At 34.2% G+C, this 18,096-nt stretch overlaps 2 protein-coding genes across 2 annotated transcripts in view; both read left to right on the forward strand.

Moving 5' to 3' along the window:
• LOC125677662 (uncharacterized) overlaps positions 1–18,096 on the forward strand; it is a 91,286-nt gene that overhangs the window by 54,901 nt on the left and 18,289 nt on the right. The gene's annotated exons all lie outside the window — the stretch shown is intronic.
• Positions 12,780–17,334, forward strand: LOC125677605 (multiple epidermal growth factor-like domains protein 10). The gene is made up of 6 exons (XM_048915726.2): positions 12,780–13,646; positions 15,034–15,095; positions 15,269–15,406; positions 15,492–15,617; positions 15,767–15,838; positions 15,983–17,334. The coding sequence occupies exons 1-6, from the start codon at positions 13,555–13,557 to the stop codon at positions 16,195–16,197; spliced, it is 705 nt and encodes a 234-aa protein (XP_048771683.2). The 5' UTR covers positions 12,780–13,554; the 3' UTR covers positions 16,198–17,334.

Here is an 18,096-nt window from a genome sequence, read left to right on the forward strand (position 1 = left end):
TAATTGAATGGTAAAATATTTCATTTTACATCCCTACGAAGCTTTACTCCATGAAAATTGAAACTTAACTATATAGAAAACCTTTACTTTTTTCATCAAGTTTTCCTTCAAAATCCCTGTATACTATATTTCTCTATTCCTTTCTCTCTTTCTCTGTTCATTTACGTCAAATTTTAAGAATTACCATATATAACATTTACCTATAAGTATCTTGTATGCAAAACGTAATTCAATATATCAATGAAATTTGATTATATAAGAGGTAAAATGAAATATTTCCATTACATTAATTCAGGTTCTACCAAAGTCACTGCTAAGATCAAAAAGATATTCTCGAGAAATATACTGGTTGATCAGTGATAGATATTAAAATCCTAAAGAAAACTAAATGCATGGCTTTGAAATGTACTACATATTTTAAAAAGCCATACCGCTTTCATGTCTTTCAACTGATTAGAAGGTGTACATTAACTTAAAACAGCCGAGCGTTCGCTTTCTAAGCGGGGAGTTATCAATTAGAATCTCCTTTGTGACAGGCCGCGTCAAACGTAAGACGTAAATATAGGTAGCGATCGATCCTTCGTTAAACGCTGGGCATTTAAAAGTGACAATCATGGGGATTTCGGATATTACCCTAAAACAGAGGTACCTGTCGCGACAGGCGTTGTTACGTTAAAGAAATCTTACTGTTTTGGACCTGCGTACTAAACAAATGTCGACATTTGTGGTACTTCACCTACACCTATTGATGTCTAAATATACGTTAAAAATTCTCGAAGTGGCGAAAATACAAAAAGCAACCAAAACATCTTAATATAGACCCATTTTATGGCTTTTCTGTGATCATACCTACTGTTTTACACTTCGTAATTTAACAATAAATTTGATAACTTCCAATTCCATTTTACTATCAGAAAACTTAACAAACGTATGATACTACCAAATATATAAATGACCGAAAGATTCACATTCATAAAATGAAAATACTTTCGTCTCTATTCTGAGATCAATACACGTGTAAACAATCCTGGCGATTCACAGTTGAACTGTGTATTCAGAGAAGAGCGGATAATAACATCGAATTGATATTGCCCGTCAACATCAGACTAATTACTTTAAATGTATTCCAAAGTTGTAGAGCTTATAATCTCATTTTATCGTCAGCAAAAATCATAATTTCCGTTTCGGAAGCTGCAATGACGTCACAAAGTGATCTAACTTGTAGCTGTAAAGGACACCATTCCATATATATTAACTATTTCTCAAATACCTTCTTGAAGTAAGGGACACACGTCTTATCTACAGAAACATCTGTTGGGTGGGTTATTTGATAACATCCACATTTCTATATTTCTAGTAGATGGCGTACATTTTTCATTTTATATACTCAAAATTAAAATAAATAAAAATGAGAATAGTGTTAATGTCACATGAACGCGACTTGATCAGAAAATTTACAAATTACTTTCTCCCTTTTAAATGTTTAGAATGCTTAACTAGGGTATTTCTAATGGTCAGCAATTTTTTAAATCTCAGTTGTCGAGATATATGAGAGATACAGAGCTCTCAATTCTTTGTAATATAAAAAAGGTTCGTTTTATTCTTTGTCTACATATGTTAAATATTTTAGTAATTCGTTTAAAGCATAGTTCTCTTTCAATTTACAAGTTAATTCTGATATAATTTATAGCATTTGTCATGCTAGGTAAAGATAACAAACAGTGATCAATCGCATAACTCCTATAAGCAATATGAAATAGAGAAATGGGTAAACACGGACCCCTGGACACACCAGTGGTGGAATCAGGTGCCTAGGAGGAGTTACCAGAGATAAGATTGGGTGGCAATGAGGAGTAAACCTTCCTTGTCGACCGGTGACATCCATCGTAGGCCCTATATCCTGATCAGATAAAGGGAGTTATCCGTAGTTAAAATCAGTGTGCCAAGAACGGTCTAACAATCGGTATGAAACACGTCAGACAGCATTTGACCCAATGATAGGTTGTATTGACGAACAAGATCGTTATAACGACTATAGAATATGCGAAATGCTGACTTCAATCGAGACTATTGAACCCCTACACCATCAACTTGTTTGTCAGTAGCTTACCTCGATTTATATCTCATTTTTTGTTAAACATATTTTATATTGAGCAATGTATATGGATACAGAAACATGCCACAAGCCTTGTTTACATAACAAAGAATTATGAGTGTTCTATCTCACCTGTAACTCAACATTTCATATTCAAAGTTTGTTTGGCTATTATAAATACTTTAGTTTACTTTAGTTAAGTATTGTAAACAATAAGAAGGAAAAAATATAATTTGAATATTTTCAACTCAAATCGGTTCTATGCCCCTTTAAAATGGGATGTGACAATATCCCATTATCACCTGCATATGGTGTTTCTATTTCTCGCCTTATTCGATACGCAAGAGCATGTTCTGCGTATGGTCATTTTTTCGAAATCTAACCAGGCTACTGACAAACATGGTGTATGGGTTCAAACAGTTACGTATAAAGTCATTATTTCGCAAATTCTATGGTCGTTATAACGATCTAGTTTGCCAATACAACCGATCATGTGGACAAATGTTGTTTAATGTGTTTCATACCTATTGTTAGGTCGTTTTTGGCACACTGATTCGGACTATGGATTATTCGGTTTACCTGATCAAAATATACGGATCACGGCGAGTGTGATCGATTAACAGGAGATTCTTACTCCTCATATACACCTGATCCCACCTATGGTATATCCAGGCGTGCGTTTTGTCCAATTTTCTATTTGTATTCCTTATAGGAGTAATGAGATTGATACTTTTTCGTTATCTTCATCTTTTCATTTCATAAGGTCCAGTACCTCGACGAATAGTGTGCATATTCAATTTCTTTTTTCTTTATGATTTCATCATTTTACCGATGACCTAAAGCATACAATTATAAGCAACCTATCATAAATATTCTGATTACGTCATCAGGCAAAACGAAATGTCTGCAGGCGGAAGCTGTTTACCGCCTTCATCAAACAAGATATTTATTGCTCCTTTAAAATATACAGGTTGGTCTCGTTACCAATGCAGAATGATTTCCTTACATGCCATTTCTGCGACAACTTTTAATGATCATAGTCTTTACACAACACTGAAACATCATCAATTTTCGTATTTTAGGAAGTATTTGTATGATATTTTAGTTCATCAAATTACCATAAAATGTATAAGAATAAAAAGTTCAAGGCTATTGGAAAATAAACGTATTTGTGTTGATACCATCAGCAGTTTGTGTTATCAATGGCGTTTGTTTTCTTTTCATGTCACATGTTTGTGCTTTTTTTCTCTTCATGTCCGGTTTTCAATCTCACAAATATGTGACGGTTAAGTCGTTTTCAATACTGTTTCTCTATGACATATAGTGCAGCGTATCTTTTAGACAACGTCATTATGGATTAGCGACTGTTAAGATTATCACATTGTATGCGATTGTTTGCATGTATAACCATACTAATTTACTACGATTTTCTCTCGGTTGTTGTGACGAGTTAAATAACTGCAGATTAGAATTGTATCTAAGTTGACATTAAATTCCTATCCATAACTTGCATTACAATTGCTTGTCCACCTCTTTATTTTATATTGTTTATAGGAGTTATGAGATTGATAACTGTTCATTATCGTCACCTTTCATGATATTAAATACAAAACTAAATCACGACATCAATTCCTTTTGATAAATAATTTGATCCAGAAAGTTGTCGCTATGGACCGCATTAAATTCATCAACGTCAACACGGGAAGCAGCAAAACATCTCTTAACACAACTAAGAAAAGTACCAGTATACCTCTACCAATGATACTAAGAAAATGAATACGTGAAGATAACGAACAGTGAACAATAAAAGGTGAATATAAGCAATACAAAACAGAGAGTTGGGTTAACACGGACCTTTCATTTATCAAACATCAATATTCGTTCGTTTCATTTTTTCATTTAATTACTCTTCACTTCATTTAACTAAAAGCAATAGTATAGTATTGCATTATTCATTGTTGACCAAGAATATTTCTATGTTTTACCATGCATTGTGGTCAAATATAAGTAGTTTGACATTACGATAATACTATATACGGTTAAATGCAATGTTCAATAACGCTTTTCAAATTTAGTATTATCCTGTGCACATATCTTGTATTGATAACGGTAAGATTATTGACGATAGAATAAAATGTTCTTCTCGTTAATTAATATTCCTTGTATCCTTGTACAGACATCTTTTTTGCTTTCTGTAGGTTGTATGGATATATTTTACGGTAGGAACTGTACTATTCCTTGTCCATACCCAACATTCGGTTGGATTTGTCGTTCATGGTGCAACTGCAGCCGCGAGGACTGTCACCACGTGAACGGGTGTAGCTGATCAGGCAAGGATCCGATTAATATTCTTTCACTTTTTACTTTCTTACCAAAGAAGGACATTTTCTGCTTCAAGTTATATCTTGTGTCCACAATTACAGACTTTGAATCGGGAAAACGTGGCGACTATTGTGAGCTACCCTGTCGTTATCCTAACTATGAAAATAGATGTCAATTTCTATGTCGTTGTGATGAAGTGTCTTGTGATCAGGTTTATTGCAGAGTAATAATCAATGTTACGTCCATGTTTTCCTCTTTTATTGACATCACATATTAGGACAGAATGTGTTTACAAAATTTATTTTTAAAAATCTAATTAGATTTCTTTAAAACTTTGAAAACATGACCTAAATTTCCCTTGGTTTCAAGGTGACTATTTTTCAACATTGACAACGTTGGATTTTGAACTGTCCATGTAATATTCAGCACTATTTATGACGATGCTGTTCTCCTTGCAAAAACACACATATCTATAGTTAAAAGAGTCGTCAATTTTGCCCTGATATGTGCAGATACATATTATATGTACCATTTACTTTTGATTCTCCTATACACTTATCTTTTGGGTAAATGAAAGTCGAAAATAACGACCAGTGATCAATCCCATAATTCCTACAGCCAATTCAAAATGGATAGTTGGGGAAACACAGACCCCTGGACTCACCAGAGGTGGAATCAGGTGCCTAGAAGGAGTAAGCTTCCCCTGTCGACCGGTCACACTGGCCCTGAGCCCTATATCCTGATCAGGAAAACGGAGTTATCCGTAGTTAAAACCAGTGTGCAAAGAACGGCTTAACAATCAGTATGAAACACGTCAGACAGCATTTGACCCAATGATAGGTTGTATTGAGGAACTACATCGTTATAACAACCATAGAATTTGCGAAATGTTGACTTCAATCGAGACTGATGAAACCCCTGTAACATCAACTTGTTTGTCAGCAGTTAACTGACTATACGCAGAACAAGCTCTTTTATATCGAATCAGTTGAGATATATAAACACCAGATGCAGGTGATAATGGAATATTGCTACATAAATATACGAAGTTGACGATGGGGAAGCTGAAATCATCCCGTTTGCCATACAGTTGAGTTGTCAGTTTGCTGTTAATCTCTACTTTCAATAAAATATATAAGTATGAAGCGGAAGCGGACGACTCCGTGGTGTCTTTTATTTCGAGCTAACACGGACATATCAAATCGACATATGAATGAAAGTTATTATTGTTAATAGACAAAACGTCTTCGATATATCGAAATGTCGAATTCATTTCTTTCTTTGACAGAGGCTGCACCGAAACCTACCAGCATCCCACACACGGATGGAATACATAGAATAGCTAAAGGAGGCACAAATTACAGCAATCCAGTGCCTTTACTTTCTGGTATTGTTAATCTCTTTTATTCACATCCCTCTTTTAGACAGGATTTTTTATTCCAACTGTATAAAAAAAACTTAATCAAACATCTTTCAAACGTTGAAAATATGAACTAGATTTGATTTCGTTTCCAGATGATTATTTTTCAACTTTGACAAGGTTGAACTATAATTAAAGGGTCGGCAATCTTGTTCTGATATATACAAATAACATGTGTCATTTGTATTTGAATCTTCTATACACTTCAATGTTCTAAACGTGTAATTATTTCTTTACAGTGACAGAATCTGTATCAAAACCTACCAACATCCCTCTTATGGATGAAACAGAAGAGACAAGAGAAGCAAGTGGGAGAAATTCCGTGTCTTTAGTTTCTGGCATTACTAGTCTCCTTATCGTGGCGGGAATATTACTGACGTTGTATGCAATGAAGTATTTTCATAAAATATCATGCAAAGCTCAAAGTGATTCAGCCGGTATTACAACTTTTCAAATTATAAAATACACAACTCCCATGTTAATTCCAGGGGTTTTTGTCATTAGTGTTCGTTATCCATTAATTACATTCTAATTTCTTTGCTCACACATTAAGTCAAGTCAGACTCTAATTCTGACTATATACATCTGTGTTCAGATGACACCATTGCAGTCCAATCAGATTATAAATCCGCTTAAAATTTAAATTATAACATATTCTCTTACATATCTTAATGTTGAATCAACTGCTGACAGTGAATGTATTCCTTCTGTATATTTTTTTTATAATTACTGTACAAGAAAACTCAAATTCTGACGAATGAGGAACATTTATAACCGTGCTGTATTCATTCACACTAGACAAATACTTCATTAGCTACAACATCTTGATCAAGCACTCTCACGTAACATACTAATACTAAATCACGTATGTTCCACATCGTGAGAAACATAAGTTTGGAAATCTACGATTCCAGTTGTTAATTGGCAAAATGGAATGTCAAACAACTAGAATCCATATTTTGTTTGTACATTATCAAAATGTATCATTCCTGAAACAGTTACCACGTAAGTGGATTCTGTTAATGGAAGGTTAATGTGAATTTTTAATGCATCTTCTCACGTGTCATGTAAAATGTGAAGAATGATGTATGTTCGTACACCTCTCTCTCTCTCTCTCTCTCTCTCTCTCTCTTTCTCTTTCTCTCTCTCTCTCTCTCTTTCTCTCTCTCTCTCTCTCTCTCCGGCCATTTATTCATTTTGTTAGATTCCTTGATTTTAGCATTCATACGAAGTTGAAGTTAACAGTCTAACGGTTTATAAGTCTGTCGATTGACAAATAAAGATATCTAAATTAATTTTTTGATTGATTTTTGATTGATTTTTAATATGTTGTTTGCATGTGTTTTCTTGCATGGATAATAAATTTCATTTCTGTTGCAATTAGTTTGAGGTTTTGCTCATATTTGAGCTAGATTGACTAGACTAATACTAGAACCGGATATGGTACAGTATTTTTGTCATTTTTCACCAAAAACTGGTAATTTATTAAAGGTTTAGCCATGCTGGTTTCATCTTGCCCAAAATATCTAAAGTATTTTTATAGTATGCACCTTTTCAATTGACCATAAATGCAAAAAAATATTTTAGGGCGAGCTAGGATAACTATTTTTATTTTTCAAAAAACGATATTCCGGATACCTAAAAAATATTACGGTTATAATGCGCTGGTGGTGGTAAACTTGAATTTTACAGATAATATGGCTGATTTAAGTATCTTATGGAGAAAGGAACTACGTTTTTTATTTCGTGTCATGTATAGGTCATTTTAGTTCGGTGTTTATTTTTAAAGCAAGGGAAATTCTCTCAGCTAATAATAGTTTTCGGCTGCAGCTTGTTTACCTTTTACTATATATAGATGTTCATTTTCAATACCTAGTTGTTTTCATCTTTTAAAGTCGTTCACAAAGCATCTTCATTGTATCGTTGCTTAAAAACCGTGTACAATTTTGGTAGTTTTACATTATTATCATAAACATTAAATTATCATTAAACGAAACGACAGTTACCGAAACTGTTAGGCCTAGTGACTGAAATGTTCATGGCGTCTTCTTTCACTTTGGGATATCGGAAAATATTCAGGGTTCATGCAAGTATTCTTATATGGTACTGATATCATATCGAATAATTTTTGATTTATTTATTTTACAAAATTGTTACTACGCAGCTTTAGACTGTCAACATTCGAAATAACTGTTTTATTTAGCCTAACTTTACGTACATTGGGAGCAAGTCCTTCTTTGATTTACAGTACATCCAAGTTTCGGGCTGAATATTAGCATGGTCTGGTCAGGGGAAAAGGACTTCAAATTAAAAGATTTAAACTACAATAGGACTTACCATAGCATGCAGCATTGCCGCCAGTTAAATCCGACACAGTAAAGTATGTAAGCAATTCATAGATCTATAGCGATCCACATGGTATCGATGAGACATGACGTCATCTGTTGTAAGACATTCATGACGCATTTTATGCTTCGATAAGCGGATCAAGTAACCCCATATGAAAATACTCGATATACCGGTTGTTTTTTTTATTTCACATATGATACCGTTGTACATGTCAAGAGTTTTTTTTATTTTCTTGTATTTTTTTGTAACTTTACTTCTAAACATAGACTGCGGGGTTTTGGGTGGGGGTGGGGTGGGGGTGGTGGTGGGGGTTAAGACAATACAGTATTTATTGTGTATGTATAATTCCGTTGATTTTCTATTTCATAGGCCTTGTTCGAAGGCCTATCAACGTATCAGTGTTCCATTGTCCAATGTAAAATTAGAAAAGGAAAAGTGGTGTCGTCTTGGTTGTCAAGGAGGTATGTCCCCATACCAAGTCACATTTATACAATATAAACAAATATTTTTTCAGCGTGCTCAACAAATCGAATTGCGTGTTACAAGTGAGATTAGATTATGACAGACGGACTGAATGCTATATTATATGTGTTTTGTCAATTGATAAACTAGACATATGTTGTGCCAATAAATATATCCTAATTTAATAATCCAGCCTACAATAGCAACAGGAAATTGTGCTTAAATTGTCCAATCTTCAAAACCTTAAATTGTGTACATGTGTGTGGTGGCGGTGGTGAGTGGTGGTCTTCATCCACTCAAACTGTCCCAATCCCCCTCCCGAATTCAATTTATTCAAGTGTGCAGTGGACAGGTCGCCACATGGGCCTATCCAAGTCTACTGTAAGGATGTTGTAAAATATCGGTTTCAAACTCAACTAGTTCACACACAAAAATATATAGACAGAATTATTTAACGATTTGTATTTAGTTGCTTCTATTCATACACGTTATACAATAGTACTGAATCTATAACATCGTGAGAGAGAGAGAGAGAGAGAGAGAGAGAGAGAGAGAGAGAGAGAGAGAGAGAGAGAGAGAGAGAGAGAGAGAGAGCATCAGTAATTGTATACAGGTACGTGAAGTTTAATCAAATCTTTAAATGTACAATATTCTTCTTATTAATTGACCATTCCACTTCATTCTGATATATTTAATTTCCCTTTTTTCCATGTTAAATTATTCGGTTGGCGCGAGTTAGGACTGCCCCCCCCCCTTTTTTTTTAAACCGATGTTACGTGCCTAGCTATCTAACGCCCTCTCGGTCAAAAATAAAATAAATATATAATCTATATTACTACAACTTCATTGGATTTACTAGATTTTTTTTACCACTGTAATGCATGTTTATGCAAGCGGACAATCTAGACATTTTTTAAATTATTTTTTCCATCTTCGATAGCAAAATGTATTCAGTCCACAAAGAACACAATTGACCCAAAACCCATGGCAAGCGAAGATGATTTTTACCCCCGTTTTCGGCTGACCAAAAATAGTATCTTTGTTTTACAACTTTCATTCAGACGACGGGTAAGTTCGTGAGTCACTGAATAAACAAAAAATCGTCCGCATTCTTATTTCGATCATTGTCAACTGTACACTTTTTTGATATTTCTACACTACTTGTAAACATGTAGACAGCCGATCTAAATCATCTAATATTCTTAATTACAATAAAAAATATATATTAAAATACATGTGGTGCACTAATATAAATGTCAATCTTTTAAAATAGTCGCACAAATAAACAAATGCTTTTACTTGTCATTTTATGGTCCACATTTCTTTGAGCTGGTATAATTCATGCTATTTATCAAATTGAAATCATTGCCAATTTATACCATGTGATATTCGTTTGTTCATTTTCAAAGTCAAATTATCCTTCTCTTATTTGGTGAACTCGTGCTGCTCGTGCTGTAAAACAATGTACCGACTAACACGTACAGGTGTTTGTGTACGGGATGTCGAGAATTTAGGCGTTCATGAAGGTGTGAACGTCTGCGGGGAAATCTGCATATGGATATATATCAATATCTTGATATATCTATATACAAGAAATAATCCCGATTTACAAACATGTTGAGGTTTCTACTTAGGGATAATTAACCTCCATTTAGCGACACTGTCGACTCTATTTCTGGTGGATTTTTTTAAAACAATTTATCAGCTTCAAACATATAAACGTGAAAAATTAATACATAACGGACGTTATAAGTTAAGGGTAATTTTAAAAGATGAATTGTTTCGAATAGCAAACTCCAACATGTAAACAATTTAAGTAAGTTATCGAATCAGTATGATAATTCTTTAAAGATACACAGTGAAGGTACATTATTTTAAAATTAAATTACTATCATAAATTTACAATGATATATATTATTAAATGATATGAATGTATGCAAGTCGCCATTTTATACGTTTTAATTTTCACCCACTAATATTTCGCTTATAGTATTTATTTCTTTGTTTTATCACACGAAGGTGCACGGTGGCACAAAGGAGGCACATATGTCAGATGTTCACGAAGATCCTCCGTGGACTTAGAGGTCTACCTCGCTCAGAAAATGAAGACTTCAGAGGTGCCGACAATTTTAAAGGTGTTTTAATTGAAAAACATTTAGTTTACGAGGCGGATGTTTAAAAATCCATTTTTCTAATTAGTTACTATAATTACTCAAGTTTAACCAAAATTATACAGTTGTTTCTCTTTTTAACGTCAATTAATATCAATTTTAATGGAAATTGATACGAATAGATATATGCAACTTAAAAATATAAACTCGTCTTTGAGATAGACGGTAAAACAATACTATTTGCTGTGGTCCTTTCACTGCATGGAATTTTAACTTTTGATCACGATATTTCAATTATGTTCCATACAGCGGGGGGGAAATTGTAAAGTGTTATGTAGTGGGGAGGTGGGGGTGGGGGCAATATATCACAAATTTAAACATCGTGATAGAAAATATACAAGTTCCTAGTATTTTAACAGCTGTGATTTACAACCAGAATAAGCCCCAAAAATATACATTAACCTATGCGTCCATTTTTTTGTGTATTACACTGTGATTCTCATATCGTCAACATCGTGACGTTATATAGTTTTTCTGTTGAAAAACAACACAAAGTTTAAACGACTGTAAAACGAAAACTAGAAAAGATATAGTTATAAAATGAATTGTTCTATAACCTATAAATCCTAGAGCATCAACTCTGAAAGTCTCATTCCTTTTGGCGAAAGGGCCAATTCTAGTACTTTGTGGCTCTGGCTCCGGTATCATTAAACTGTCTTAAACTTTATGATTGTCTTAAATCAATAAAGTTGCACTTAAATCTTAAGACTGGTCTTAAAGTGGATCACAAAAATATCAATTAGACTTAAGATTGGCATTTTGTCTTAAATTTTAAGACTGCCTTAGAGCTGTCTTAACTTTCTAAGACTCGCTAAGTTCATTCAAAATGGCCGCGGTGGTTGCATTTTTAAGGTGAGTACGAGAAAATGAGCGTGATGTCCGTCGTTGAAGACGTCTGCCCCGACCAAGAAGAGGACAAATCATTTCTTTAAGAAAAAATAGACCGTCGGTAGATCGTAAACACAGAATCTTGACGTTAAAAATCATATAATGAAAAAAATTGTAACACCGCTAGCCCGGAAAAATTGAGAGCGGGTGTATTCAAACATATAGGCATTTATAAATATGACTTCTTATGTGATCAAAATATGGCAGGATTGATTGTCCGTTTCACTATCTGATCGTAGTTCGTAAAGTAGATGTACACGTGAGAGTAGCACGTACATGCACGGTTGTTTCACTAAAAAGTTACGACTACAAAAGTACATGTATTTACCTGACTGAGTTTGTTGACAATGTGAAAGAAGAAAACAATCATTACTTGCAGTCTGCATTTGCACACGAATAATGTGGAGTCCGAGCCTGAATTTGAAATAAATTAGAGTTATCCTTCTTTGCTACGCAAGCAGTCGACAAAATAAATACAGGCACTAAATTTAATAAAAATTATCCCTTCAATCACTCTTACATCTCCACTTTCATTCATTATTGCATGTACTTTTAAAAAGAGGGAGGCGACAGGGTCAATACATCAAACGTTGTATGCAATAACGAAAAAAGTTATGCTACATGTATGTGCCTGCGTCAGCAATAGTGATCATAAACTAGACGTTTTAGACACTGTCTATGTAGTTTAAGTTGTTTAATTTTTATATTCTATTGTTACCTCTACACAAAAGAGTTCCTTGTTGCCATACCAATTTACGATTCTAGACTTAGACTTAAGTTAAGACAATCTTAGTTCAGATTTGCTTAAGTTCGTTTTGTGATCCATTTAAGTCAGCAATTTTAGCTAAGTTCAAATCTTAATTTAAAGTCAAAATTTTGACTTAACTTTAAGACAGTTTCATAATCCCGGAGCTAGGTTCTTTGCATGGGATAGACAAGGAATCCATACATTTTGGAGGAGAAATTATCCCCGGAAAAAAAGTCAGAAAAGGAGGGGGTAGTAGTGACCATGCTTCAGGTGCCTGTGCAGTGTTAACTTCTTCAATATCCTCCATTCTCTGTTGAAAAAAGTTATGCACTTGCCGTGCATCATTCCTGACTGGTCTCAACTGATATGGTTGAATCACAAAATCGGACAGTTCGTCAGAAAACAGAAATTAATCCATATCCATTAAATACAGTGATATATTTCGTTGAACAAAACGGTAGGCCTACACTATTTTCATTGCGTGGTTTACATCGATGGGTCGTTGTGACGTCACAAACACCCATAATCAAGAACGATAAGCGGGTAACAAATTCATTCTATGTACAAGTTTACAGCTTTTTTTCTCATCAATCCAAAGACAATATTTTTTATTAAACGCTATTTGATTTTCATTCATACCCATCTTTATGTTTTTAAAGTAAAATACCACTGTTAGAAATCGTTTCATATGACTTTACATGGGCTTCAATAATCCCGTTTAAAGTGAGCATTTCGTAAAATGAATGGTTCTTAAAATGATCTAATTTGTAAATACAACCTGGTTTTAGCTTAAAAGATGTCTGACGTGTTTCACATCAATTTCTGAGCGATTATTTGCTTCTTTTGACTACGGATTGCTACTTTACATCTTCAAGATGGAGGCCTCACTGCAGGTTTTGAATTTATTAAACTGCTGCAAAGATTGAGGCGGAAATATTCAATTGACCCTAGTGAAGACCCTTGACAATTCAGGAAGTGTGTGTATGGCATATCAATAAAATTACATTTTAGCGATCATATTGATGCTGTATACATAGGAATTAGATTTTTTAAAGACAGAACACCATCAACATATATCAATGGATAAAATCAATACTATATGATAGCAATGGAATTTAATTTCTGTTCATGTCTCTTTTTGTGGTTTTTGTCTCCTTATACCACGTCTTCTGCCTCCCAATTATGTGAAGGGTAAGTCTTTTTCATTCATTCTGCACAATATGGCGTAGTACAACATGGTTTTTAATACAAAAACAATGATACATAATTTATTTTTTAAGATTATTATAAAAACTATTCCCCAGTAAAATCACATCAATTTACTGAAGTGTTTCATACCTATTGATAACCCGTTCTTGGCACACTGATCTTGACTGCGGATACCTCCGTTTACCTGATCAGGATATAGGGCTCACGACGGGTGTGAGCGGTCGCCAAAGGATGCTTACTCATCCTAGGCACCTGATCCTACGTCTGATGTGTCCAGGGATCCGTGTTTGCCCAACTATTTATTTTGTATTGGTTGTAGGAGTTATGAGATTGATCACTGTTCGTTATCTTCACCTTTCACAAATGTGTTCTGCAAGATTTGCTGAATATAAGATTAACAAGATACATGCAATAGAAATGTAGTGGTAAAGTTATTACATTTCGTTCCATGTACATGAAACACTGCGTGTATACATCATCAAAACAAACCTTATACACCATTGTAAATTTGTTTATACTCTCACAAGCTTAGAATCGGTATGCAAATCTATAAAACACAGTAATTGTTTGTCTACTTGATTGTCGACTACTTTGGTTTCAAATACTAACGCATCATTTTTCGTAATTTAAGGAACGTACCTTGATTTCTTCAAATTTCAAGACGTCTTTGTCATGTCTGTAGTAAACGCTTCTTTGACGCGGATTTCAAACAAACAACAAACTTCACCGGGCTATTTTTAGTCACAAAATAATCAATGCAGTCAAACCATGGACATTTGATTTATTCTAAACATAGGATAAGAACAGTTGCGTTATATTTGCAAGGTGAAGATAACGAACAGTGATCAATCTCATAACTCCTACAAGCAATACGAATTAGATAGTTGGGCAAACACGGACCCCTGGACACACCAGAGGTGGGATCAGGTGCCTAGGAGGAGTAAGCATCCCCTGTTGACCGGTCACACCTGCCGTGAGCCCCATATCCTGATCAGGTAATTTCTATTTTACTCTAAATATAGAGCTTTTGCATGCATTTACTAACATGGATTGATCAATTAACTCTCATGACGCAACGTTATTACCATACAAATTTCTTTTGTAACTTTAACTATACTGTCTACTGTACTTCTAATTATTCATGTATGATATATGTGTCATTATATTTCAATGTTGATAATATCGATGAAATGTTACAATATATTAATGTCTTTTCATTCCGTCCTGAACACGTGTCTTATGTGATGTAAACTGCACTTACATTATGATGATTCTTGACATATTTAGTTTTTAACATCTTTGTTTGTCAAATGTTAGAAACAATGGAAGTAGATACAGTATTTTGATATATGTTTTTAAACAATTTCAGTCCTGACGGGGACGTATGCTGTAGTGGATATATATGGAATGAAACACAAAATACCTGTACACGTCTGTATACATTAGTATTCATGTTAATACATAATGGGGAAGTTCATAGTAGAAATTATATTATATGTATATTATTCATGGATAACAACAGGATGCATGAAGGTAAATTGCAATCTTGATTAATGCTTTGATTATTTTTATGAATAAGCAATACTTTTTCTGCCTTTCTGTAGCTTGCACGGATGGATTTCATGGTAGGAACTGTACTATGCCTTGTCCAAAACAACACTTTGGCTGGAATTGTCTACTAAAATGCATGTGCAGCAGTGAAAACTGTCACCATGTTTATGGGTGCAAGAGAACTCCATCAGGTGAGGAACAATTGCTAACATTTAGCTTTTGTCTTGCGAAGGAAGGCATTATCTGTTTCAGATTACCTCATATCCAATTTTACAGAATGTGCAACTGGAAAGTATGGCGAATATTGTGAGTTATCCTGTCGTTACCCAAACTATGGGAATGGATGTCAGTTGTTCTGTCTTTGTGATCAAGTCTTATGTGATCCTTCTAGTGGATGTCCAGGTTTATTGTATAGTCATCCTCAATTGAGCTTCAATGTGTTCATTTTCAAGTCACATTCCCTTTAAGATAAAACTTCTATTATGTAAGAAACACCTGATGAAATGTCTTGAACATGATTTTAAAAAAACTAGATTGTCTTTTGTTTGTAGAAGATTATTCATCATTGCACAGCATTGAAATATCAACCGCACCTGTATCTGCTTCAAGTACAATTTATACCGGTAATGTTTTAGATATCCCTGCAAAAATACACTGAACTTTAATTAAAAGACTCATCACATCAGTTTTCTTGTGTACAGTTTATATCTTAACCTCATAAACACTTTGATTTTCCATTTTATAAGTTTTTCTTTATATCATAACAGAGGTTACAACAGAGGCTGCACCGAAATCTACCAACATCCCCAATACGGACAAAATATGTGCCGAGGAGAGGGGAAATGTAAATGAAAGCAATTCTACATCTTTAATTGCTGGTATTATCAGTCTCCTGATCCTTGCAGGAATTTTGCTGACCCTGTATGCAATGGCGTATTTTCATAAAAGTCGCATGTATAGTTCAAGTAGATACAGCGATTAAAAGCACACTTTGAAATTATGAAAATTACGACCCCTGCGTTCAATCAATATATGACTGCATGAACTATTTTTTTTCTTTACATATATCTAACAAAAGTAACAATGCAATACACGACTCAGGTTTTGCATTATTCGGTATTATCTATACCGATCAAAAACAAAGAATCACACATTGAAGAGACGTTATTTGTCGAAATGCGCATCTGGTGCATCAAAAATTGGTACCTTATAAGTTTTACATTATGACCCCAAGGGACTTTGCAGCCCAGTAGCTAAGTACTTCGTTACTAGCTTGGAAATATGGATGTATATTTAATTGCTGTTATAAAATTTAGAAATGCATTTCAAAATTAAGGATTATCTCCCTCACGCATAGCTCTTATCCTTAGACAAATTTGACTCCACTTTTTTGGCACACTGTTTTTCCCTATAGTAGCTCTAAAACTTCATTGTTATTTAGGATTTCAAACATTTCGATTGAGCATCACTGAAGAGACATTATTTGTCGAAATGTGCATCTGGTGCACAAACATTGGTACCGTATAAGTTTTACATTGATAGATTCCTTGATCTTAGCATTCATACGAAGTTGAAGTTAACAGTTTAGCGGTTTATATCAATGTTTCTCTCTACCACTAAGCTGGACTGAAAATGGTATCGGGATTGTGACTTAAATAAGAAACTAGAAGCTTCACTATCCACACGTCAGTAAACAGAGTGAAAAAGAAATAAAAAGGTCTTCCTATACGACTTTTATGCTATTTTTCTGGTCACCTGTTGTCAGTGATTATTTACAGAAGAAATCTAAATTCTCCTGTTCTTTCAGGACTTATCTACTGATCCTATCCTCCAATATTTTAATAATTATGTCTATGGAGTGTGCAGTACGTTTGGTTAACACGATGGAGATTTTTACATTTATGTAGCAAACAGCCGCTGAAGTCAAAGTGAACGTCTCAGAAAATATGTTCTAATCTTCAGTAACATATTCCTAGGCGTGATTACAGTCATTCAATTTACAGTTTATATACATATTTGTCTATTCTGCTGTGCTGGATTGAAAATGGCATCTCGATTGCGATAAACTAGTAACTTCAATATCTACATGTCATTTAACAGAGTGAAAAGGAAATAAAGCCTATCGATACGAACTTTTCGTTATTGTCTTGTCGTCTATAAACACTAATTACTTGCAAAATAAAGCTACAGAAATTTTTTCTTTCAGGGTTTATCTTCTGATCCTCTCCACAAATATCATAAATAACACCGATATGAATATGTTGGTGCTACAAATCGAAATAAAATGATTTTTACGAGCTCTGATGCATTGTTAATATCATGGGATTTAACTGGAATTACGTTCCCACGTGTACACGGTTTTCGGGTTTCGATTGTTTGTTTGCATTTCTCTTCATATCCCTTTCCCCGGAAATATACTAAACTTCTGAAAATGAATAAACTCATATTTGCCAGAAATTGTAGGGGATGGAGATGGTCAATTTGTCTTGTTATAAATAAAACCAATGAAAATAGATATAAACAAGTTTGCAAACTTGAGAACTTGATACCACGGAATGTAATTAAGAAACCCAAAATATACTTATATACTTGTACTTTTTGCCACATTGATTTTGACTGGGGATATCCCGTTTACCTGATCAGGATATAAGTCTCACGGCGGGTGTGACCGGTCGACAGGGAATGTTTATTCCTCCAAGGCAACTGATCCCACCTCTGGTGTGTCCAGGGGTCCGTGTTTGCCCGACTATCAATTTTTTATTGTTTATAGGAGTTATGATATAGATCACTGTTCGTTATCTTTGTCTTTCATTCTAATTATGTCCATGTCATCTCCAAACATGAGTATATCCAATAAGAATTTAATTATAGCTACAATTCG

The sequence above is a fragment of the Ostrea edulis genome, chromosome 3, assembly GCF_947568905.1.
Source record: "Ostrea edulis chromosome 3, xbOstEdul1.1, whole genome shotgun sequence".
Lineage (NCBI taxonomy): Eukaryota > Metazoa > Mollusca > Bivalvia > Ostreida > Ostreidae > Ostrea > Ostrea edulis.